The sequence below is a fragment of the Canis lupus genome, chromosome 25 (assembly GCF_003254725.2).
Source record: "Canis lupus dingo isolate Sandy chromosome 25, ASM325472v2, whole genome shotgun sequence".
NCBI lineage: Eukaryota > Metazoa > Chordata > Mammalia > Carnivora > Canidae > Canis > Canis lupus.
In genome coordinates this window covers 27,775,452-27,802,240 of record NC_064267.1, presented here as the reverse complement: position 1 = coordinate 27,802,240, position 26,789 = coordinate 27,775,452, and the positions used below count along the sequence as shown (strand labels likewise).

General features: G+C 40.2%; 1 protein-coding gene across 10 annotated transcripts in view; it reads left to right on the top strand.

Annotated features, from left to right (window-relative positions):
- MSRA (methionine sulfoxide reductase A) overlaps positions 1-26,789 on the top strand; it is a 433,824-nt gene that overhangs the window by 265,849 nt on the left and 141,186 nt on the right. For 9 of the 10 annotated variants that reach the window (XM_025462943.3, XM_025462940.3, XM_025462939.3 and 6 more), the window contains one exon: positions 10,778-10,882. The exons of the other annotated variant lie outside the window; for it this stretch is intronic. In XM_025462943.3, coding sequence (XP_025318728.1) covers positions 10,778-10,882 — 105 coding nt within the window. The remainder of the gene's footprint in view (positions 1-10,777; positions 10,883-26,789) is intronic. 10 annotated transcript variants of the gene reach the window in all.

The following is a 26,789-nucleotide window of genomic DNA, read 5'->3' as shown; positions in this document are numbered from 1 at the left end:
TACACTTCCAGCCTTTTTAAGAGTCACTGTGTAGGAGTGACTAGCCCTCAAGAGGCACAATCTGGAACACTAAATAGAAGGGAGTAGTTTGACTCCATAAAGGCAGAACTTTCCAGCAATTGAGACAGTCCAACAATGGCATGGATATTTTGTGAAGTAGTTTGCCTCCTATTACTTGAAATGGTCACCTGAATGTTGCAGTGGGGTGAAACACAATGTGGCATTTGGCTAGTTGACCTTTCAGGTCCCTTATAATCCTGATACTTTGTTTAAAAAATCTTCTGTCTGGTTTCCTCTCCCTTGCTATAGCTGTATATATCAAATGCCTAATTTCATGGTTCCTGCTTCCAACTTTGCATCAGAAGCACCAATCAAGCTTTGTGAAGATACAGATGCCTAGGCCTGACTCCAGATCTCCTATGTCCGAATTCCAGTGTGGGGTAGAGTGGGAAATTTGAGAATACATTTCAGAAAGTGCAATTGGAAGGCATCACCCTTCTTGTCCAGTCCACTGATATCAGGGTACAAGCAAACCTTGTTTTGGACTTGGTGTCATTTAGAAGCATCGAGAAGTCAGTTTCTCAGTGTACAATCCCCTTTGAAGTTTTAATCAGGCCATTTAATAAAAGTGTGTTTGTTCTTTTGGATGCAAGAGGACCATGATCCCTTCTTGGCAGGTTAGTTTTTCTAATATCTCATAATGCTTGTCCCCTTCATAGTAGGTTGGGAGTAGGTGCTGGCCTAGGAAATGGGCACCAATCCACCTAACTACAAGAGCCTTTCATATACTTCATGTTCTGGAAGAAACACCTTGAAGGGTGTGAAAGTCAGCCTCTATAATCAGCAAGTAGGATACAGAAACTAGTCAGCTGCTCACTCCTAGACTGGTTACCTACTAGTTGGCTTTGTAGCAGTGAGAAACGTCCAGTGGCATAAAGAGTTTAATGGTTGTAGTTTCTTGTTTTCTTGAGGAATTTTCTTATCAAGTGCTCAACTATGTTCATAGCATTTCTCTGAGAGAATAATCTCTAAAGAATGTGTCTGTATTAAATACAGAGGATTATAAATTCCCCACTATGTCTCCCCACGGCAGGCCAAAAAAAAAAAAATGCAATTGCTCCAACAGTACTTTTTCTACTTTTCAATCAATAGGATGCTTTTTAAAGCTTACATTTCTCTTTGGACACTTTAAGTGACTGATGAGACAAAAGAAAAAAAGCAAAGATAAAATGACAGTATAGACACTCCTCAAATCCTATAATGAACTCCACAGGGCACCCAATTTTGATGTATTAGGATTTTTTTTTTTTATAATGAGTACATTGTTGGAAATCACATTTTCTATCTGCAGGAGCTGGAGATGAAACTGAGCTGACATCTTACCTCTTTGTAGTTAATTAGCAAGAGAAAAGTAGTATTTTGAATCTTGTATGGGAGAAGAGAGGTATTAGTCATCCAGTGCTCCTCCATTCCCTTCAAACACCTGGATCTTTCTGTCTGCTCTTTGATTTGTTTTAACGGCTTGGATGGGTCTTGTTGGCTGGGAAAGATAAGGGGAGTTGAGCAATGGTTATTATTTAAGGAAAAAATAACTATAGCTTACTTCTCCCTGTCATCTTCCCTGTAGGATAAATAAAATAGGTCAGGCCTTTTGCGTTTAAAGAGCCATTCCTTACCTGGTCCCAGACTGCAGGCAGTACCCAGGCTGCAGAATTTTTGTTATCACCTTATTAACATTTGTCACCATTGAATCCCCAGCACTTAGTGCAGTACCTGGAACTTAGTAGGCATTCAGCAAGTATTTAGGAATTTAGTGAGCATATAAAACAGTGTGTTGACCCAGATATCAAGGTAGTAATGTTGTATCTAATACCTTTCTTCAGGTAGTAGCTGCATCCATTTTAAGACATGTGGCAAGTGTTACATTGAGTTCAGTTAGGGGCAGAGAGGCAGAGCAGAGCATTTATACTTTATCCCATTTAGGGTACTGGTCCTTGTCAGGTGAGCAGTGCTGGGGCCAGTGTGGACACTCATCCAGATGAAGGCTGAATAAGAGGTAGAAAAATCTAGCACAAAGAATCCTCCACTCTGATGTATTTAGTAATATCAGATCACGTACCCAGTCCTGGGATGACAGAGGAGAGCCATTTCCATGACTCCTCTTCTCAAGGAATTCACCATTTATACAGAAAAACTAAGCAAGTGCTCAAAACCAGTCGGGACTCCTCAAGTGTTACAAGGTGTGAGACTGATCCCAAGTGAAGAAGAATTAAGGGGGGTGGAGAACAGTGGTGTTTGGAAGAGAAACACCATTTTCTGAGTGCCCCCATGGTAATTGCTACATATATCATTTCTTTCATCACAGGAACCTGGGGAGGATCCCCAGGGAACCTGACTCAGTCAGGAAACCCAAATCTGAGCAAAGTAGATCCCATAGGATTCCACTGACTGTGCTTTCCCTGCTACATCATACCTCTTTTCCAGGTCCTGTACTCAGGGAAGGCTTCCTGGAAGAAGCAGCACCTAAGGGGACCTTGAAAGTAGGGGAGGGCTTTGATTGCAGGTGGAGGGAGGGCACGTCAGGCTGGCAGACTAGAGCAGCTAGAGGTGGAATTGGGGATACAGACTGTCTAGATCAGGGAGAAAGCGTGGGGAAATGAGAGTGGGACCCCAGGGCAGAGGACAGTTATGGAAGAAGCAGCTGGAAGCGGAGTGCTTGGACAGTGGCCAAATTCTCTGTCATCTCAGTTGCTTACAAGCTCTGAGACTTCCAGCAAGTTATTCAGTCTCTTTAAGCCTGACTTTCTTATCAGTAAAATGGACATAATAATATAATCTTGCTAATCGCACAGGGAAGGTGGCTATAATACTAAAATGAATTTGTGGAACTTGGCAAATAATACAGTGCTATGTTTAAATGCAGAGGGTTTGTGGTTATGTTGGGTTGAGCAGGGGAGCTTGGAGGATGGACCAGCTAAGGGGCTTTTCCAGTGACAGGACATGATAGCAGGTCTGTGGCACTGTGGCAGAAAAGAAGAGCTCTCTGTGCCTGTCCTTCCTGAATTTGTGCTTTTGCTTATGGCCATGACCGTGCCCTGGATGCCCTCCCTGTCCTCTTCCATGAAGCACCCCTGACTACACACAAACCCACCTTACTTAACGCTGCCCTCTAGTTGTCTCTCTGTGAACCATGTCCTGCTCGGTTCAAGTCTAGTCTCTGCCACTTAATATGTATAGGACTTTGGTTTCTTTTACCTATTTCCATCTCAATATCTTCCTCCAAAAAATGGGAAGATTGTTACTTACCTCAGGGTTTTTGTGAGTGTTAACTTCATCAATACATATCAAGAGTTTAAAATAATGCTTGGTGTTTAGTAAGTGCTACATTTATTAAATGTATTTTCCTATTCATATTTCCCTGTTCCCCCACCCATCCTCATTTATTCCATAGTAAAGGGCGTTAAATTAGTGAAAAGGAGGCCATTGGACTGAGGCGCCTCTTTTTTTTTTAATATTTTGTTTATTTATTCATGAGAGACAGAAAGAGAGAGAGAGAGAGAGAGAGAGAGAGAGAGAGAGAGAGAGGCAGAGACACAGGCAAAGGGAGAAGCAGGCTCCATGCAGGAAGCCCGATGTGGGACCTGATCCTGGGACTCCAAGATCACACCCTGAGCCAAAGGCAGATGCTCAGCTGCTCAGCCACCCAGGCATCCCATAGACTGAGGTGGCTCTAATGCTGTAGGACCTACATAAGCAAACAGGAGTCTAGGCGTGCAAGTGCCTTATGGTTACAAAATCAAAATGCTAAGGACAGCCAATCACAAGCGACTGACTAAGCTTTAAGCTTTAGCCAGTCAAAGAGTTTCCTGTATTTGTTCCCACATGTTCTCTATATAAGTTTCTTCCCACTTCCCACTCTCCTGTCTGTAGAGTGCTCCTAACCACTTTCGGGGTTTGTCACTGCCCTATTTGCATAGATGTTTGCTTATGGAAACACTTAGGATGTTCAATATGCTTCAGTTTATTTTTTAACAGGGGTGAATATCCTTCCCCCTTTCCTCTGTGCCCTCCCCGCTCTCTCCCCTCTCCTCCCCTCCCTTCCCCTCCCCTGCCCTGCCCTGCCCACCCCTTCCCTTCCTGTCTGCCTAACTTTCTTAAGGCCTGTGGGACATCCAAGTACTTCGTGATAACTGAGACAGCAAGTATTTGGATTCAGGAAAGTGGAGGTTGAGGGCTAGCTGCTTAAGTAGTGCACCAGGCTCAAGATGAATGGTTTTCACAGTTCAGTTACTATTAAGAATTACCTGGGGAATCGTGTAAAAATACAGGTTCCCAGACACCCCCCCCATTATGAAATAATAGCAATAGTAGTAATAATAACAATATTAACCATACTATTATGAATAAAGCTAGTATTGGATGGGCTTCCATGTGTGTCATGGGTCAGACTACCCTAATTGCTTCCTCTGGATTCTTGAACTAATCCTCCCAATAGTCCCTGAGGTGAGTGTTATGAATATCCCCATTTCACAGCTAAGGAAGCTAAAGCCCAGAGAAGGAAGAGCTTGGCCAAGGTCACACAGCTGATAAGTGGCCATGAGGCAAGCCCAGGAGGCCAGCTTGGCCCAAGCATGTGGCTGCATGTTTCTCGGCCTGAGTGGTGCCTGGCACTCTGGGTGTAGACAGACAGGCACCTGTTGACTATGGTGTGTGGCCCGTGGCTGGATCATGACATGGGGAGGGGAATGAGCAGGCCTGGAGGCCTCTCATTGCCGTGCAGATATAGCAGAAGCCCTGCTCACAGCAGCGGGGTACCCATGTAGCTAGGGTATCTGCCGGGGACCAGATGGGTGACCCCTTCCCTAGCCCTCCCCACAGTAGCAGCAAAGAGCCCCAGGAGCCCTGACACTGGAAGTGGGATCCATGTGCCCAGATCTTGCCAGCAGCTTCCTTTCTCCACCTTCAGTCCATCTCTCTTTGCTTTTCTTCTCTGTGTCTCTGTTAAGCTCCCTTCCAGAGGGCAGGGGCTCTGCTCTCACTCCCAGGCTTTCCCTCACATACTGGGACCTGGAAATCCACACAACCCATGCAGGTCTGGGCTGCCTGGCTTGTCTTCGGAGCCCCTCTTGGGCAGGCTCTATGCCACACCCAGGAGCCCCTCACAGACTCAACCTGGCCATGGCACAGATGGTCCTGCTCATTCTCCTTATGGAGATCTCCTCTGCATCAGATTTGCCCACCCTGTTGGGGATGGGCCACCATTCCTACAGAGGATTTGGAGTATAACTCTTGACCCCAGCTCACTTGCTTATCTCGCTAGTGGTGTGATTCTGACCACTCATGACTGCCACCTCTTGGCCTGTGGCTATTTGACCTGGCAGAGGTGGCCTCACATATCCTGAAAACTGCAGCCCAGGGGGCAGTGGGAGTCTTCCACTCTTCTCAGTCAGGAGGCTCTGCACTGTCTCCTGAGTACCACAGACTCTGACCAACAAAGGTTCTTGTCCAAAAGACATTGTCGACAGCTATAATAGCACAGTAGGTAACAGCTTGTCTAGGGAGGTGAGCTTCCTACCTGCTTCCAGAGGTGGCTTTTTACCTGAATTAAGAACTTTCTCATTAAACCCCTGTCATTTTTAGTTCTGATTCTGCAGTGGGGAATCACACATGATTCATCACAATTCATCAAGAGTGAGAATCTGGGTCCTTGCCTGGTGTGGACAAAGGCCCAACTACGGTTCCTACTGGGGCTGGAAGGTGTTGGCTGGGACCTCACCTTAGCACCTGTGTCAGTCCTACATGTACTGACACATGTACACAATGAATTGCCCATAACGTGCCCCTCTGCATTCATTCACCTTTCTTTGGGGTCATGAGGTAAGGCAACACTGGAAGTGCTCAGAGGAGACATTTGTCCTTTTCGTTTCCTTTCAAGATATTTTTGAACAACAGTGTTAAGAGAGTGTTAAAACACCTCTAACGCTGCTGCGCATTGTTAACAAGCACGTTTGCACATCACATCTATCATGCTATTTGCACGATGTTATATGAAGAAACAGCTCAAAGTATTTTTAAGATATAGCCTTTTATCTCTGGAAGCACCAGAAAGTATTTGCAGATTGGTCTCGGGAATCAAATTAGCCTAGCACATTGGTGAGTTCCTGGAGGCCTGGGCATTTCTGTAAGTGGTTTCTAGCCCCTTAATCCTTTTGATCATTTGCACTGTGTATTTTTACACAGGCTCTTGTACTTTGGAGAAATAAAATAAAGAAACTTAAAGGTGAGTTTGGCGAGGGCTTCTCCCCACTGTTTGTCAATGCAGATGGATGTTGAATTTTAATGGTAGTAGTTTCTTTTAAACAACCAAGCTTCTTTAAACCTCTCCACAAATAATGTCAGTGCTCAGATTATGTCTAAAAGTGTTTGCAGAAATCTTTCCTGACCCCATATTGCTACCACAAAAAAAGAGCCTAACCCTGGAAAATAGTCTTGACAGCCTGGATGTCAATTACCCTACAGCCGTGATTTCTAATATGGGCCACTGCCTATGTAACATTTGCTGTCACTTGGTGACTTCAGGGGTCTACAGTTAGGAGCCTGGCTTGTGGTCATAAAACGAGATCTTCATTGGTTGACTCTTCACTAGATCCTGTTACTTACAGGTTGTGGGATGTTGAGTGAGAAAACATGTGGAGAGGACTTAGTTGCCTCATCTTTAAAATGGAGACCACATTTCTCTTGTAAAATGATTGTGAGAAATATTTGTATGCCCATGTTCATAGAAACATTATTCACAGTAGCCAAAAGGTGGAAGCAACCCAAATGTCTACTGACCGATGAATGGATAAACCAAATGTGGTCTACTCACACACACTGGAATATTACTCAGCCTTAAAAAAGAATGAAATTCTGACACATGGTATAACATGGGTGAACACTGAGGATATTATGCTGAATGAAAAACACTGTGTGACTTCACTTTCATGAAGTACCCGGAGCACTCCAATTCATAGAGACGGAAGTAGAATGGTGGTTGCCTGGGGTTGGGGGTAGGAGAGAAATGAGAACTTGGTATTTGATGGATGCAGTTTTAATTTTGTAAGATGAAAATGTTCTGGAGATGGATGATTGTGATAGGAGCATAACAGCGCAAATGTACTTAATGCCACTGAACTGTATGCTTAAAAGATGTTTAAGATGGCAAATTTTACTATGTGTTATGTTCCACAATAGAAAATAATTGGGAAAAAATTGTTGTGAGCATTAAAGAACATCAAGTAAAGTGCCTGCCCATTTTGTCAGATTTCAGTGAATGGTAATAGTTTTTACTAGGGTTAGGACATTGTTTTAATGGTTACATGATATTTATTATGTGGCTATCCCATACTTGGTTTCTTTTTTTATTTGACTTTTGGATTTCTTACAGTACTCCACTATTGTAGTAATGATAGAGTGAATTCTTTTTTTTTTCATATATGTATCTTTTCAATTATTTAGGGTTGTATCTTTGAGATAGATTTTCTAGGTCACTTAGGGAAAGGAGTTAATTTTAATCTTTGTGGCTCTTGATACATATGCCTGTGGGGTTGGAAAGGGCATGGTTGTATATGTTGTCACCAGCCAAGTAAGGGTGCCAGTTTCATAGTCTCCTCACCAGCACTAGGTACGTTTTTAAGCAGTTTTACAAAATGTAATGAGAGATGTTATGTTTATGTTTCAATATGAAAAGGTTGAGCACTTTTCAATCTTGATTTACTTACTATGTGTCCTGCCTGTTTACGTCTTTTGCTTATATTTCTAGTATGGTTTCTATGCTTTTCTTACAAAATATTTGTCATGCTTGTTATGTATTGTTGCTATTGTTAATATTTAGAGTTTAATTCTTATGTAGTTAAATCATTCATTTAAAGATTTCAAAATACAAAATAAGATTTTAAAGTAGGATCAACAGTGTTTTATAATAACATTACTATTAAATTTAATAATCTCTTCCCATAATTCTCCTGATTCTTTTCATATCTGTGAATATAAAATCTGTTTATTTGCTTATTTACATGACTGTAGTATTTCAATTAAAATTATGTAGAATGACCAATTAATTAAAAATATTAATAACCCAATATAAAAAGGATATTACAAAACTTAGAGCAAATAATTTAAAATTAGTAAACATGACTTTTTTTTTTACCTTACCATAATTAAATTCATTGAAAATAAAATGGACACTATTATCCAGCTATAAATTGTTAAGAGTTAAAAACATTGTAATAGTGACTGAGACTGGCCCTGAAATATGCTGTCAATAGGGAGAGAAAATTGGGTCAACTTTACTGAATAGCAGCTAAGCACTAGATATCAAGAAACTTAAAAATGTTTGTAAGCATTGGTTTAGAAATCCCACTTAGGTTAACTGTGGCTTGAGGCAGTCTTGGAAATGTGGAAAGATATTTACACTGATTGATAAAAATAGGATCCAGTCTAAACCTCCAATGACAGGGGATGATTGAATAATAGCACAAACGTCTCTGGAATGTTATATGGTCATTATAAGTAGCATTTCCTAAAAATTTCAGTGATATGGGAAAATATTCATAATATTCTGGTAAGTGGAAAAGAAGCATGATGCCACGATCACAATAAAGCAAATTGGGGCAGCCCCGGTGGCGCAGTGGTTTAGTGCCACCTGCGGCAGGGACGTGATCCTGGGGACCTGGGATCAAGTCCCACGTCGGGCTCCCTGCATGGAGCCTGCTTCTCCCTCTGCCTGTGTCTCTGCCTCTCTCTTTCTGTGTCTCTATGAATAAATAAAATAAAAAATCTTAAAAAAAATAAAAAAATAAATAAAGCAAATTGTGCCTGGTGTGGTGGTATGTGGGTGTGTATGAGCCCACGTGCACTTGTGTATCTCTGGTACATATACAGAAAGAGATGTGTAAAAAAGATTGATAGCACTTATTTTATGTGGCCAAAATATAATATGTGATTTAAAACTTTATTTAAATTCAGTTTACCAGCATATAGTATAACACTCACTGCTCATCTCATCATGTGCCCTCCTTAATGCCCATCACCCAGTAATATGTGATTTTTATTTCCTTTTTTATACTTCTGTAATTTTCTAAGCTTCATGTTCTTTGTAAATTATTCTTTCTACAATCAGAAATTAAATATTAAAAAATATGAAAGATAATAAATATATGTTTTATTCATTTTGTGGATTCGTGTTCACTTTGCTTTCTTTGGTTTGTTTATTGGATGGAATCCTAGACAAAAAAACAGAAAGTGTTTAAGTTATGGTTTAGCTCTATGTGACGTTGGGCAAATGTAACTTCTATGTATTTCCGTTTTCCCATTGGTAAAATCATTGTGAGAATTAAGGTGAGATTACCAACCTCTGGGCAAACACTTTTGCAAACTAAGGTAAGGTTCAGTGGATTCCCAAACCACTGTGAGGTCTGATGATTTGTTAGGACTCACGAACTCACTCAGAACAGTTATCCTCAGAGTTATAGTTTATTACGGGGAGAGGATACAGATCAAAATCAGCCAAATGAAGAATCTGCATAGGGCAGAGTCTAGAAGGGTTCCAGTGCCAAATTTCTGTGTTGTCCTCCATGTGTTATTATTAGGGCTTCATTCCATAGGTATTATTGATTGCCCACTGGTTGAACTGTCTTTGGGTCAGCTGATTCTTTGTTACCCAAAGTCCCCAGTCTCAGCACATGGTTGTCTGTCTGGCACAGCTGGCCGTGACCATAACACTGTTGGGTGTGGCCAGCCCTACTGTAAGATTCCAAGTGGCCAACTTCCACCCCAAGACTGTTGCTGTGGCCAGCCCCACCTTAACAAAGGACATTCCTGTCAGATATGACATAGATTACCTTCAGAGGCCAAAGCAAAGAAAGGCCAGGTATCTCCCTGGGCAAGGCTAAATTCTTTACTGCATATAAGGTGACTGGAAAGAGATGTAAAACAAATTTAAATAGATGATATGTATGGAAGGTCCTATTATTTACTATATTCTAACACTGTAAAATAAGGAGGGCATGAATTCCATAGGTAGAAGTGCTACTTCAAATACCCACTTTCCTGATCTACAGAACACTGGAGACCACCTCTGAGAGTGGGCATGCTAACAGAGAGACCTTCGCTGTGGTAGTTGTGTTTACCACTGAGACAAATTAGGCTGAGAAAACACTTGCCACCCCGCTGGGTATGTGAACCTGACCCTTGCCTCTATGTTAACAGCACAGCAAATATGTCCCCCCATTAATGAATTTATCTGATGTGAATGAGATATAAGCCTGTTTGTTACAGGTTTCTTGATCTGGCACCATGTCACCCTGTAGTGCAGCCGCGCTTACTGCATATAGCGTGGAGTGATGATAAAAATAAATTGGCTCATTCCCCTCACCGAGCTTCAAACCTTGAGCAGTATGTCAGGCTGGATCCATACGGTTTCACAGGGGTGAGATAAAAAAAGAAATGAAAACTCGAGTTTGTTTTCTCATGAAATGAAAGAAAAAATTAGAGCACAATGATGAGAAGTCATCATCCTCACATCCTTGTGCCAGAGGACAACTGTATGCTCTTATGGAGACAGAACCAGTGACAGACGTCTATGAAATCATTAGCTAACGTACAGTTATGCTCCCACCCTTCCTTCGGAGGGAAGAATTTTAGCCCCGGTCTGGTCTGGTGGTTCTTTGGAAGCAGATAACTTGTAGTACATTGGTGTTGTCAGTAAATTTTGGTTGTACGTTCTGTTTCTTTCAAGGAAACACTGGCCACGCAGAAGTAGTCCGAGTGGTGTACCAGCCAGAACACATCAGCTTTGAGGAACTGCTCAAGGTCTTCTGGGAGAATCATGACCCGACCCAAGTAGATGAGTGAGCCAGTATTTAATTATCTTACTAATTACAGCTGGGATAATTAGTGTTTGAGCTGCATGGAAGAGATGAACCTTGAAATCACACAGGAGCTCAAGAATATGATTGCAGACATTTATTGACGGAGGGGAGGAGGGGCTGGGGAGCAAATGGGGGAGGGGGTGGAGAGAATAAAGGCACAGCCACAGTCTGCGCTCCTCCCCCCTTTACAGCTGTCAGGGGTGGGGAGATTCCCACAGAGAAAGACGCCAGACAATAGAGATTCGTTCACCTTTGATTATTGCATTATTCCTCCTTAATGCCGTCTTTTGTCTACAAAATTAAAGTGTCTTTCTAGCAGCTCCAAAGTTTTCCTGATTTATGGTTCCTTTATTTCCCTGAATTTAGCCTTTCTCATCTTTTGACGTTATCAGGTTTCTTTCTTCTTTTTTTTTTTTTTTAATGTCTGTGGGTGATAAAAAAAAAAAGAGAGAGAGAGAGAACATAAAGGTAAAATGCAGTATTCAGTATGTCCACAGTGCTTGGGTTATTTAAATATTTCATTCGTCTTCTTTGGATTTTGTTATATGGGGATATTAATATATTTGGGCTATAAACAATAGTGGCCAGAAATTTTATTGGAATGTGCACACAAGCAAAAATCCCCTGTTGGCGAATATCATTTGTAATATTCAATAATGAAGCAATTTCCAGATTTCATCCTAACAGCCTTACAAGCACTGCCTTGCCAATATGATGATCTGATATTATGAGGCTTATGAACTGAAAAGTCCTATATAATAGAAGTGATTTTCACAAACCCTGTTCATTTAGCAATCAGTCCACTTAACAAAAATATTTTCCTTTTGGTGTCAGGTTTTTTGGTAATGGGTATGCTGTGTTGGCTATTTCTGAAGAAGGGATCTATCTGTCTTTTTCCAAATGTGCAGTGTTCTTTGTGGTGGAATTTAAATAGAACCCCAGCAACACAGAGTGGTGGGGCTTGAGTTCTGGTTCTAAGTACCACCCAGTGCCTGGGTGATTTGCTAGAGGGCAAAAGTCAGAGCTAAGCCAAGAGTAGCAAATGATAAATGAGCCAGGGTAATGCAGGTACAGGACCCAGGCAAATCCATCAGGGTGGGTGAAGGCCTAGGAAGGAGGCCAGGAACAAGCTTTCCTGATTTGATGGTGGGGTGGCAGGTGGAGGGGGTGGGGGGAAGATGAGTTTCTAGCAGGAGAGCCAGGAGGTATGGAGCAAGGGAAGTAGAGGACTGGTAGGGTAAGAATACTATAATCAGAAGTTTCAGATGTCACCCTGTTTTGGACTACTGGACCAAGCCTATCATATGAAAAACGTTAAGCCTGACAAACTTAAGGTTGGCTGAGCAGGAAGCTCTGACAGTAAACAGTGTAAGAGTGATGATGGCTAAGAGCTTATGCTGGTGAGGTGGCATTTGCCTCTCAAAGCCAAAGGTCAGGGCAGGATGCTCAGAGCTCCAAAATTCTCCATAGAGACACACATTAGGAGCCCAGGGAACTTAAAGTCATGTAGGGGACAGGTTGCTCACAGGCCCACAAGATTGGGTATGTGGCCTTTTGCCAGGCCATACATAGTGTCATGTCCTGATACAATCATTTTATGCTTAGCTCTGGCAAGATTTCAAAAAGGGCAAAATCTGTCATGCACTTCTCTCTCCTTCCTTCTCTTACCTTCTTTCCTATTTTTATCACACCTTTACCAGCACACTTCAGTTAATTATGTCACTAGATACTGGCCTCTGAATCTTAGGGGGAGTTCTACTTTTAAAACTGAACCTTGAAAGAATCTCTTGGTCTTCCCATCTCATGTATCAAATTTGTCTCAACTGTGCCTCAGTCCTCTTTGAAATTCTTTGTTTACTGTGTGTATTATTTGCTATATACTATACACATACTATACTTGGTATACACTACAGATTAGGTGGCTTAAACGACAGAAATTTATTTTCTCACAGTTCCAAAGGCTGGAAGTCCGAGATGAAGGCCATGGCAGGGTTGGATTTTTCTGAGACCTCTCTCCTGGGCTTGTAGACATCTGCATTCTCCCTGAGTCCTCACATGGTCTTCCCTCCATGCGTATCTTTGTCCTAATCTTCTCTTTCTATAAAAACACCAGTCAGATTGGATTAGAGCCCGCCCAAATGACCTGATTTAATTTTAATCTTTAAAGACTCTATCTCCAAGTAGGATAATATTCTGAGGTACTAAAGGTTAGGGCTTTAACATATGAATTTGGAGAAGATACAGTTCAACCCATAACACTGTCTAATAAAGTAATAGCTTGGTATACTATTCTTCCAGAGGTATTTTGATTCTAACAGAAGGTTTGTAGACTCATAGACTGGAAGAGACTTAAGAGGTCACCTGGTTAATCTTCAGCTTCAATTCTATAAGTCAAAAGATGAAATTAGTGCTGATGGGTTTCATGGACAATAGGATTTGATTGTTGAGTGACATATTTTTTACACTGATTTTTAGACAAATTATGCACGTAAAGGGAGAGTTTTTCTACCCTTGCCTATGTCTGTTTCTACTTAGAATAGTTCCTGATGCAGTGTATACATTCACAGATATAAATCACAGGATATCTGATCTTCCCACGTTATTACTAGGATTACTTTTGTTGGATAGTTTAGTGTAATGGGCCCTGGTAACAGTCTTTATCTGCATTCCAAAGTTTCTTGTGATACTTCTGGAAAGTGGCCTGTGGCCTGGTCAATCACAGTATCTTTTCCTGTTGGCAACAGTGTTGAATTCAAGGAATGGGTCTGTGACCCAACCACAACCATTTGGAGTCCTTCCCTGGGACCATTATGTGAAAGAAAGAGGTGTTCTCCCATTTCTGGGGACACCAAAGTGGAGGTACTCTGTATGTGGAAAGAGCTTGTCCACAGGAGAAGCAAGGGAGGAGGTGTCTCAGTAAAGACACAGAGAGGCAAGAGATGGGAAGAGAGAATCTTCAGGAGCCTGGGGTCCTCCAGAGAAATTAGGTGCCTACCCTCCTCCTCCTACATCATAAGCTAGTTTGTTGGTTTTCGTTATTTGCAGCAACTACAAAAATCCTTGCTAATCCACTCATTCAACTTAATCATCGTGCTTATTATATTACGCATGTTATTACACATATCATTATATGTGCTTATTAGGTAGCCATGTTCATTCAGCTCTATAGATCAGAAGTCTAAAGACATTTGGTTAATAATCCTATCCACTCATGACTCAGACATGGAGTGGAGTACACTGAAGATTTCCTTAAGACCTGTTGGTAGTTTGACTGGGGGGGCGTTCCTTGGCAATTCAGAATTAAGAATTGTGGTTTAAGATTTGGGTTATATGGTCTGAATACATATCAGATCATCTTAATATTTCTAAACTACTGTGAAAGACAGTCATTAATGACATTTATCTTTTGTCTACTCTGTTTGCCAGACACTCTGTCAAGTGATACTAAATCATCAAGTTGTCTGTAAAAAGCAGCAGTCTCTAACCTCTTGGCCAATGCACAGAGAAAGCATATTTCTATAGGAAGAAAATAGTTTAATCTAAATGTACTGAGATCAGGGAACCCTGGGTGGTGCAGCGGTTTAGCGCCTGCCTTTGGCCCGGGGCGCGATCCTAGAGACCCGGGATCGAATCCCACGTCGGGCTCCCAGTGCATGGAGCCTGCTTCTCCCTCTGCCTGTGTCTCTGCCTCTCTCTCTCTCTGTGTGACTATCATAAATAAATAAAAATTAAAAAAAAATTAAAAAAAAAATAAATGTACTGAGATCAGATGAGCATTCAGATAAATGTATATAAGACCAAAATATTAACCTGAAAGCATTAATACAAGTATATGTTAACACTAGAGCTTTAAAAGCAAAGCAAAACAAAACAAAACAAAAAACAAAAACAAAAAGAAAAACCCGCTTTAAGTTCAGAAGAACTCTAGTGCTAATGAATTTCATATTCCCAGGGAATGCTGAAGGTCCAAAACATGTGGTCACATGTAATTTTTTTGAGCTAAGAATTTGAAGCCCACTCCCTGAAAGATGGGCATGAAGCAGGAGCTAGCTGGGATGCAGTTGAACTTGGCCATCTGAACACAACTTCTAAATTCTCTACTGAAGTCTCATGGTGACACCTGTCACTTATCCTACAGTTAAGTGGCCCAGAAAAGAGAACCTCCCATTAGAACAGATGAAGGAAATAGAGACACGTAAGACTGACTGGTTCTACTCAGAGAGTGGACGTTTCAGAAGATAATAGCGTGTTGGATTTGGTGGAGACTCATCTGTGAAGCAATAGCCCACTCTGGGTTATTTTCAGAAGTAAGAGTGATTTTTATAATTGTGCAAGGGATACTGTTGCCTATGCCAGAATTGCTTATAAACAAAAAGACAAAACTTGAGTAAACTTGGGACGTCTGGGTGGCTCAGCGGTTGGGCATCTGCCTTCAGTTCAGGGTATGATCTGGGTCTGGGGATTGAGTCCCGCATTGGACTCCCTGTGGGGAGCCTGCTTTCCCTCAGTCTATGTCTCTGCCTCTCTGTGTCTCTCATGAATAAATAAATAAAATCCTTAAAAAACAAACAATCAAAAAAACCTTGAATAACCTTGAGAAGTCATTGACCTTTGATGTGAAGATTTGCGCAGGAAACACATGATTCTCAACAGAAAATGCCCCAGGAGAAATGTATTTTAATTGACATGTTGAAAGACTTTAGTACTTTGTTTATGAAGTCATGAAACCTTTGAAGGGGTCACTTAAATTTTTTTTAGTTATGACTTACTTCGTTTTGTGAGAGAAGCAATATCCTAGATGATATGTGCAAATGTGGGGACTCTTGCTAATGTTCAGGATTTACTGTGGTAGAAACAGCAAGAATTTCAGCTTAAAGTCCCTTTTCAGTTAAATTAGATCTTCATGGCATAGACTAGGCAGAGAAAATCCTGCCTATCCTTGACTGCTTCACAGTACTGGAGTAGCTCTCACGGTATCTGATCTCCTGGAAAGGAAGAAATTCTCTCAGTTGGCCATTTGGAAAGGAGCAAAGCAGGCAAGAGAGCTATTAGAAGGTGTAGGCTTTTAAAGATACTATTTTAAAGATAGTATACTGTGCTATTTCATAGCCAATAGGCAATGAGTCCTGAGAGAGAGCTACCCAATGGATTGGCTTCAGGCAAAGTCACAGACCTAATAGTGTCATTATAGACTTGGCCAGTAATTGGAATAGTCTCTTCTCTTAATTTGCCAATTACCACAAAATTTCTATTTTGCTGAAGCATTCAGATATCACTGTTTAAACTTATATGTCCTGTTGTACCCATGGGACAAATATGACGCCTCCAGGCTTCTAAGGATAGACTCAAGCATGCTCAGTCCTGACCATGTGGCATCCAAACTCCCCAGTATCCAGACAACATGGCAGAGCCTGAGATGAGGAGGTTTGGATTCTAGGCTGCACCTCACCCCTTCCTAACTGCGTGACTTCGGCCAAGACACTTATTCAATCTAAGCCTCTATTTTCTCATCTGCCAAAAAGGGATACTAATGTCTATAACTCATAGGTCATGGGTTGTCATAAAAATTAAATGGAATAATGTGAAAATAACCTGATAATGGTTAAGTACCATGCAAGTGCCAGGCAAGGTTGCTATGTCCTTCTCAATACAACAGTATGATTTCAGTGGGTTTATTTTTATATCCTTGATTTCTGTGGGAAAATATTTACCCTCTACCTACAACAGTGTGGGTTTTCTCCCACACTGTTGTTTCTTTTGTCCTTCCTGTTAGTGGGAAAGATTTCAGCATTGTTGATGTTGTCATTCTGTAATCGAAAAGCTGCTGGTGTGGTGGCGGTGGTTGTGAGGCTGAGGGACAGATGGCTCCTTAACTTTGCTGGTGACCTGATCATCCAAAGAACCAGATCAGATCGCAGCCTCTAATGCTTGATCTGTATCCCTCCACCTAGCGCCCTCTGTGCACGAATCACATGCCATTTCCATCCCGATCCTGCTTGAGGATGTGAGGCACAGACACATACCTCAGGCCAAGCCACAAGTGCACAAGCACACAATGTAGGGAGATTTCTGCTTGATCCCAAAAGTCTGACTTCTCAGTTGCAACCTGTTTTATTCTCCTCAATCCTGGGAGAAGGGAGAACAATTTTTTAAGCACCTCTTATGAGCCAGTCTTAGTGATGGATGCTTTCAATTTATAATTTCATTTAATCCTTACCACAACCTGATGAAGTGGGGTTCACGGTAACCCTGTTAACAGAAAAGAAGAAATAAGGCTCCAAAGACTGACAGTCTTGCATGATGTGGATGGCAGGATTTGCACCCTGCTCTGTCAAAAGCTCAAGGCTCTTTTATTTCCCCTGTACCAGAGGGGCCCAGACTTCCTGCTAGGAAGACCTCTTCTAAGGACAAATGATTTTATGGATCCCCCATGTGATATAGTTGTGTTCTTAGTAACCTTTTTAAAGCAAATATATTAAGATGCCCCTATGAATTTCATTACACTTTAAATTGAATGCTTATTTTATTAACCTCCACAATGTCACGTACCACTGGAAAATGGAAGTGCTCACACGCATAATGCATTCTGCAGACTCTAGGCAATGCCTGCTGCACAGTTGGATTTTGCACCTCTTGTAGTAACTCCATGCCTTCTCGGGGGACTATGGCTACAGGTGGGGGAGTCCTCCAGTGCACCCCTGAGGGAGCAGTGGCCTTTTTGCAGATGCCTGTGGGCTAAGACTGCTAGTTGAGCCCAGTATCAATTCCCCCACTTCTGTAGGGTTGGAATTTTAATTGGATTTGTAGCCATGATAAGGACTAAATTTCTCTGACTCCTGATGGCCAACGATGGCCACATGTCAAAGATCTGACTTCTGGGGCATGAGTATAGATGATGCTGTGCAACTTCTGGGTTATATGCACTTAGAGCAAGGAATGTTCTCTTTCTCTTCCTCCCTTCCCACAAACTGTGTGTAGAGGTAGTGGTGAACCAGCTTGGACCATAGGGATAGAGGCCTCACCCTTAAAATTGTGGAGCTACAAGCTAGAAGATTCCAGAGTTACCATCCCAGGCTGGACTCTATGCAAGAACTATCTTCTTTAACCTGCTGTTATTTGGTTTGGTTTGGCTTTTTTTCTCCCCCCTTTTCTACAACAGCTGAACCTATATCCTTACTAAAATAGTCTTTCACTAGAAGCTGGCAATGAACTCCCAGTCACTCTTCTGAAGATCTTAATTAAAATGTTTCCTTAATTAAAGCATCTTTAATCAAATCTGTTAAGAGCATGGACCCTGGGGTTAGAGGAGATACGGCTCTAACCAGGTCTGCTGTGAACTAGCTGCATGACTTGGGAAAGGTACAGTACCTCACTGAATCTCATTGCTTTGCTTCTTCTTGAATCCTTGTATTTCTCTAATTTTCCCAGCTCTTGTTCTAAATATCTTTGATCTTTTCCTGTGCTTGGCTCATACCCTTTATCTTCAATCAGTTTTTCAGCACCTCTCCCCCTCCCACAGTGAGTCCCCATTTGGAAGCTTTGTCTGACTTTCCCCAGTGGGCCACACTGTCTATGGTGTTAGATTTCATGGGGCCCCAGCCTGCAGCCTTTGTCCTCAGAGTCATGAGTAGGAGATTAATGGCTCTCTTTGGTTGATGGTTGGAACTAAAGACCACCACCACCCCCCTGTGCCATCAAGGACCCTTTTCCATACAGTGCCCTTGGGTCCCACATTTCCCCATCCCACATGTATGTCCCAACACGCTCACCATGAAGCATTACTGTAGGTGGGTTGTTCCCAGGAAGCCTTTGGGAATTGAGGGTGGGGTTGGTCCATTCCGTCTTCAGCAGGTTTGCTTCTTTACAGGTATATAGTAAGCGAGCCCCCTCATGCTGTCTCCTGAGAAACATTGATTAGGGAGAGGAAAGATCTTATTTCCTTCTGTGTCTCATCAAGTTGGCAGTTATATGCTGGTGTTCATGTATTTGAACTTGACAAATTAATATCTGAACTTCGTTGTGCTGACCCTTTTAAGTTAGTTTTTTTAAGTAAGTCACCACTTTTGAAGGACTATCCTTTTTTTAGACCATGTACAAGGATCTATCATCTGCAAATAATTAGACAGTGGGAATTATATTGTATTGCTAATGAGCAGATGTGCATACTTATAGTGGAGGAACAGCTGCACACATATAAAATGCAAAAACGACCCAAACCCGGCATTATGAATTCTGAAAGGGATTTCATTCTTTTAAGAATTTCAGAAACAGAAAAAAATGAAACAAAGCATTTAACTGATATTTTTCTTTATTAATTGTTCTTTCAGTGGCACTTTTCCTTGCATAACATTATCATACATGTACATAGTATCTTTGCTATTTGCAAATGCGCTATTTGCACTTTCAAATCCCTCTCTTCTATAATGCTATAGAGCTTATATTTAACATTTTTCCTTTGCCTTTCTAGTTCTGTAAGGATTTGGTGCCTCCAAATCAAATGAAAGACTCTTACTGGGTGTTTTTTCTGGGCTGGGCATTGTGCTGGGCACTTGACTGCATGTGATCCCAACTCGTGAGTAAGTGGGTCTTAGACCCATTTTACAGATGAATAAACAGTCCCAGAGTAGTGAAGCGATTTATTAAAAGCCAATTATTGTATGTGAAAGAGCTGAGATTTGGACCTAATGGCTTACTTCATTCCAAACCTTGTGTTCTTTCAGTTGTATATTATAGTCCTACCTTGTTAAATGTTGTTATATGATGCTTTCAGCCAACAGAAAACACAACACACTATGAAAACAGCAGCACATTATCCAGTGAGAAGTTTCAGTCCTTTTGAGCTCCTTGTAAAATACATTACAATGTTATAATCCCGTTAAGCATATGCAAGATGAAGAAGTTCAAATAGTCTGGCTTTTGAAAACGTTTAGCCATGAAGAATTCCACATATTTTAGATAGGAATGGTTAGGTCATTTAAAATTATAGTTATAGTAAAAGCAGTTCCTAAAGCATTCCTATAGGGCATCAAAACTTATAGGGCATAGTAAAAGTAGTTCTAATTTCCAAAAGGAAATTAGAAATTATTGTGAACTGAACAGCAATTAGAATGCTACACATGTGAACTTATAGTGCATAGTTAAAGCAGTTCCTAAATAAATATAAATTATAAATATATGTGTATAATATTTATTATATATTATATATTATATATATTTATCTGAGAGATAGCATGAGCGAGGGGAGGGGCAGAGGGAGAGGGAGAAGCAGACTCCCCACTGAACCCAACTCAGGTTTGATCCCAGGACCCTGAGATCATGACCTGAGCTGAAGGCAGATGCTTAGCAGACTGAGCCACCCAGGTGTCCCCTAAAGGGAAATATAGAGCCTTAATTCGTATATTAGAAGAAGAGAAAGAGTGAGCTAAGTACCCATCTCAAGAACTTAGAAAATCAACAACAAAATAAACCAAACAATGAAGATAGAAATAATAAAGATCAGAAATAATTTAAATAGAAAGTAAACAAGTAGTAGAAAGGTTTAATAAAGCCAAAAGTTGGTGTTTTAAAATGGCCAATAAAATTGATAAACCTTTGGTAAAGAAAAAAGTGAGAAGCAGCAAATACCCAATATCAGGGATAAAAAAGTGGGATGTCACTACAGATGAGCAACTTTCTGTCAATAAATTTGAAAAGTTAGATAAAAACAAATTCCTTAAAAATATAACTTAAAACTGAATAGATATGTACTCATTAAGAAATAGAATCAGTATTTAAAACACTTCTCATAAAAAAAAATCGTTAAGTTCAGATGGCTTCATCAGTGAATTCTACCAATATTTAGGGAAAAAAACTCATTAAAATCTTCCACACAGTGTTCTAGAGATTAAATAATAATGCAATTTGTCTTATGATTTTTGTATAATCTTGGTACCAAAACCTGACAATATGAGTAATGAAAATTATAGGTCAAGCTTATTCATGCACATGTATACAGAAATCTTAAATTATTAGCAAACTGAATTTAGTAATATATATATAAATATATATATAAATAAATATATATATCATGATCAGTTTAGGTTCCTTCAAGGAATGTAGGGTTGGTTTAGCATTTTAACATCAACTAATATAATTTACTACATTAGTAGAATTAAAGGAACAAAGCATATGATTATGATGTGGTTAAGCTTCAGTGAGCCTAGGTCTCTGGAGAGTTCATGAAACAAAACTGTTCTGAATGCCTTTTTACTAATTGGACATCACGTGATCAAGAAATAAACTTCTAGTAAGTTGTCACTGGAATTTCAGGGTTTATTTATTTACCAGGAATTGGTACCTTGAAGCAGACTGCTACCAAAAACTTTAAAAATGTGGCATTAGCTTGGTGGTTGGGGAGCAGAAAGATACAGTATCCATCTTGCATATTGTCTGTGAAGATTTCATCTCTCTCCAAGTTGTTTTATAAATTCCATGCAAACCCAAATGAATAAATTCCAACAGTTTTTGTTGTTACTTTTGTGGATCTTCAGAGTTGATTCTGATGTTTACATGGAAATGCAAAGTTTAAGAAAAGCAAAGACAAGAGAATGGAAGGATTTATTCTTCTACATACCAAGATTTATTATAAAACAACAATTATTAAAACAGTGTGAAATTGATGTAGGGACAGATAACTAGATCAGTGCAGTGGAATAGAGAGTCCAGAAAGAGACCCACACATACATAGACATGAGAGATGACACACTTGGTATTTCAGTGAGCAGTGCAAGAATGAATTTTTAATGAATAGTGGTAAGATGATTTGTGTTTTCATATAGGAATACGTTCAATTGGATTTCCACGTTGTACCTTACACAAAAGTCAATTTTGAGTAAATTAAAGAGCTAACTAGAGCAAAGCTACAAAACTTACAAGGTTTTGTAATATCATCATGTCACCTTGGGTTTGAGAAACATTTCTCTTTTTTTGTTTTGTTTTGTTTCAAGTTTGTATTTAAATTCCATTTAGTTAACAAACATGTAGGGTTAACATTAGTTTTGGGTGCAGAGTTTAGTGATTCGTTACTTATATACAATACCCACTCATCACAAGTGCCCCCCTTTAACATCCATCAGTCATTTTTTTTTGTTATTCTTTAGCTCTTCTTTTTTTTTAAATTTATTTTTTATTGGTGTTCAATTTACCAACATACAGAATAACCCCCAGTGCCCGTCACCCATTCACTCCCACCCCCTGCCCTCCTCCCCTTCTACCACCCCTAGTTCGTTTCCCAGAGTTAGCAGTCTTTACGTTCTGTCTCCCTTTCTGATATTTCCCACACATTTCTTCTCCCTTCCCTTATATTCCCTTTCACTATTATTTATATTCCCCAAATGAATGAGAACATATAATGTTTGTCCTTCTCCGACTGACTTACTTCACTCAGCATAATACCCTCCAGTTCCATCCACGTTGAAGCAAATGGTGGGTATTTGTCATTTCTAATAGCTGAGTAATATTCCATTGTATACATAACCACATCTTCTTTATCCACTCATCTTTCGATGGACACCGATCACTTGCCATCAGGGAAATACAAATCAAAACCACAATGAGATACCACCTCACACCAGTGAGAATGGGGCAAATTAACAAGGCAGGAAACAACAAATGTTGGAGAGGATGCGGAGAAAAGGGAACCCTCTTACACTGTTGGTGGGAATGTGAACTGGTGCAGCCACTCTGGAAAACTGTGTGGAGGTTCCTCAAAGAGTTAAAAATAGACCTGCCCTACACCCAGCAATTGCACTGTTGGGGATTTACCCCAAAGATACAGATGCAATGAAACGCTGGGACACCTGCACCCCGATGTTTATAGCAGCAATGGCCACAATAGCCAAACTCTGGAAGGAGCCTCGGTGTCCATCAGTCATTTAACCCATCCCTCTGCCTATCTCCTCTCCAGCAACCCTTGTTCTCTTTAGTTAGGAGTCTGTTTTATGTTTGCCTCCTTTTCTTTTTATTCCTCTCTGTGTTCATCTGTTTTGTTTCTTAAATTCCACATATGAGTGAAATCATAAGGTATTTGTCTTTCTCTGATTGACTTATTTTGCTTAGCATAATACATTCTAGCTCCATTGATGTTGTTGCGAATAGCAAGATTTAATTCTTTTCGATGGCTAAGTAATATTCCATTGTAGATATATACTGCAACTTCTTTATTCATTCATTGGCTGATGGATATTTGCACTCTTTTTGTAATTTGGTTATTGTTGATAGTGCTGCTATAAATATCAGGGTGCATGTGTCCCTTCAAATCAGTATTTTTGTCTCCTTTGGGTAAATACCTAGTAGTGCAATTGCTGGGTCAGAGAGTAGTTCTATTTTCAATTTTTTGAGGAACCTCTCAACTATTTTCCAGAGTGCCTGCACCAGTTTGCATTCCCACTAACAGTGTAAGAGGGTTCCCTTTTCTCTGCATCCTCGCCAACATATGTTGCTTCCTGTGTTCTTAATTTTAGCCATTTTGATAGATGTGAAGTGATATCTCGTATTTTTTTATTTGTATTTCCCTGATGTTGAGCAGTGTTGAGCGTCTTTTCATATGTCTGTTAGCCATCTGGATGTCTTCTTTGGAAAAAATGTCAATTTATGTCTATTCATGTCTTCTTCCCATTTCTTAACTGGATTATTTGTTTTTGGGTATTGAGTTTGTTAAGTTCTTTATAGATTTTGAATCTTTGTCAGATATGTCATTTACAAATATTTTCTCCCATTCTGAAGGTTGTCTTTTAGTTTTTTTGATTGTTTCCTTTGCTGTGCAGAAGCTTTTATTTTGATGCAGTCATAATAAATAAGAGGTGGCTCAAGATGGTGGCATAGGAAAATCTTGCAGTCACCTCCCATAGACACACCAAATATACAGTTATATACAGAGTAATTCCCTCTTAAAAGAACCTGAGGGATCCCTAGGTGGCGCAGCGGTTTGGCGCCTGCCTTTGGCCTAGGGCGCGATCCTGGAGACCCAGGATCGAATCCCACATCGGGCTCCCGGTGCATGGAGCCTGCTTCTCCCTCTGCCTGTGTCTCTGCCTCTCTCTCTCTCTCTCTCTCTGTGACTATCATAAATAAATAAAAAATAAAAAAAAAAGAACCTGAGAACTAGGTGAACAGTTATCTACAATAAAGGATCAAAGACCACATCAAGATGTGTAGGAAAAGCAGAAAGTCTTGCCCAAAACTCTACCTTTGGTGTAGTAACCTGCAACTGAGAGGGATCTCACAAATATGGAACTTTCCCTAAGGAGCAAGGGGCTTGTGCCACACATAAGGCACCCCAAACCTTGGGACCTGCACTGGAGAGATGAGCCACCACAAATTCTGGCTTTGAAAACTAGTAGGGCTTACATCTAGGAGAACTAGAGGGTTGTAGGGATTGGAGGTGGTGCCCTTAAAGGGCTTGCATGCAAATCTTCCCTGGGACCCAGTTCAAAAGCAGCAGTTTGAAAAAAGCATAGACAATACATAAAGGAGATTCATTTGCTAATCTGAATATATCTGCCAGAGGGGCAAAAGCCTGTAGGGACTTAATTCAAGGACAGAGGCACTGGTGGGTGCCATTTTAGCACTGTCCCTGAACCTGGTAGAATCCAGCTGCTGCTGGGCCTCACTAAAGTTGGTGTGTAAGCACTCTGTGCCCCTGCACTATTCTGGTAGCTCTGCCCCTTCACACCACTCCCTTGGCCAGCCTGAGGGGAGCAGACAATGGTCCTCCTCCTTGCTGCTGCTGCAGCCCTACCAGATGCAGTGGGCAAGCACCCTTCATCACTAAACTACAAGGTGCATATAGCCCACACAGGGGATGCCCATTGAGTACTTGGCTGTTGTGGCCAGAGGGGATTGTGGCTCTCGGTCCCAGAGTTCTGAAACAGAGAGAAAGTTCAAGAAACAACCAAGAATTAGGGCAAGGTTAAATGGTAAGGTTTGTCACCCATATAGAGCCACCTTTGTAAGAACTTGGAGGGATAATTGTTTCATGAACATAGAAACAAACAAAGAGTCAAGCAAAATAAGGAAACAGAAGAATATGTTCCAATGAAAGAACAAGGTAAAACCCCAGGGAAAGACCTTAATGAAACAGAGAAAAGTAACAAATACCTAATAAAGCATTTAAAGTAATAGTCACAAAAATGTTAAACTCAGGAGAAGAATGGATGAAAACAGAAAGAACTTCAAATTGAAAATTATAAGAAAGTACCAAACAGAAATAACAGAACTGAAGTAAATAATAATTGAATTTTAAAATTCAATTTTTAAAGAGGGGTTCAACAGCAGACTAGATGATGCAGACCAGAGGAATCAGTTATCTGGAAGAGAGGATAGAGGAACTCACCTAAAACAGAGCAGTGAGAAAAGAAAAAAAGAAGGAATTTTAAAAAGTGAAAGTAGCTTAAGGGACCTATGAGAAAATATCAAATGGAAAAACATTCACATGATAGGGGTCCAGATGGGAAGAGAAAGGGGCAGAAAATTTACTTGAAGAAATGGCTGAAAACTTTCTACTCTGGAAGTAAAATGAATACTATTTGTGGTTGACATGATTTTATATATGGAAAACCCTAAAGATTTTCAAGAAAAAGAAAACCCCAAATGGCTAGAAATAATAAATGAACTCAGTAAAGTTGCAAGATACAAAATCAACATGCAAAAATATATTGCAATTTTTTATGCTAACAACAAATAGAGAAATTAAGAAAACAGTTCCATTTATAATTGCATCAAAAAGAATTTAATACCTAGGAAAAATTTAACCAAGAAATGAAAGACCTGTCCACTACAAGCTACAGGACATTGATGAAAGATATTGAAGAAGACATAAATGGAAAGATATTCCATATTCAAGGATTAGAAGAATTAATTTATTGAAATGTCTGTATTTACCAAAGAAATCTACAGATTCAATACAATCTCTATTAAAATCTCAATGGCATTTTTCATAGAAATAGAACAAACAATCCTAAAATTTGTATGGAACCAGAGGAAAATCTCAAATAGCCAAACCAATCATGAGAAAGAACAAAGAAGGCATCATGCTCCCTGATTTTGAACCTATATTACAAAGCTATCATAAGCAAAACACTATGATATTGGTATAAACAAATATATAGATCAGTGGAACAGAATAGAAAGCCCGGGAATAAACCTCTAAATTAGTGGCCAATTAATTTATAATAAGGAATACAAAAGTATACAATGTGGAAAGGTTAGTTTCTTCAATAAATGATGTTGGGAAAATTGAACAGCCACATGCAAAAGAATGAAACTATCTTACATAATATACAAAAACTAACTTGAAATGGATAAACAACATGAAAAATAAGACTAGAAACCATATAACTCCCAGAAGAAACATAGATGGTAAGCTCCTTGAATCACTCTTGGCAATATTTTTTTGGATCTGACTCCAAAAGCGATGGTAACAAATGCAGTAATAAACAAATGTGACTACATAAAACTAAAAGTCTTCTGCATGGTGAAGGAATTCATCAACAAAAATAAAAGCAACATAACAACCTATTGAACAAGAAAAGATATTTGTAAGTCATATATCTGATAAGATATTAATATCCAAAATATATAAATCTGAATTAAAAATGGGCAGATGATTTGACTAGACGTCTTTCCAGAGAAGACATACAGATGGCCAACAGGCACATGAAAAGTTGCTTGACATCACTAATTGTCAGAGAAATGCAAATCAGAACCACATTAAGATATCATCTCACACCTGTCAGAATGGCTATTGTCAAAAGGATGAGAAGTAACAAGAGTTGGTGAGTAGGCTGTAGAGAAAAGGAAATCCTCCAGCACTGTTGGTGGGAATGTAAATTGGTGCAGCCA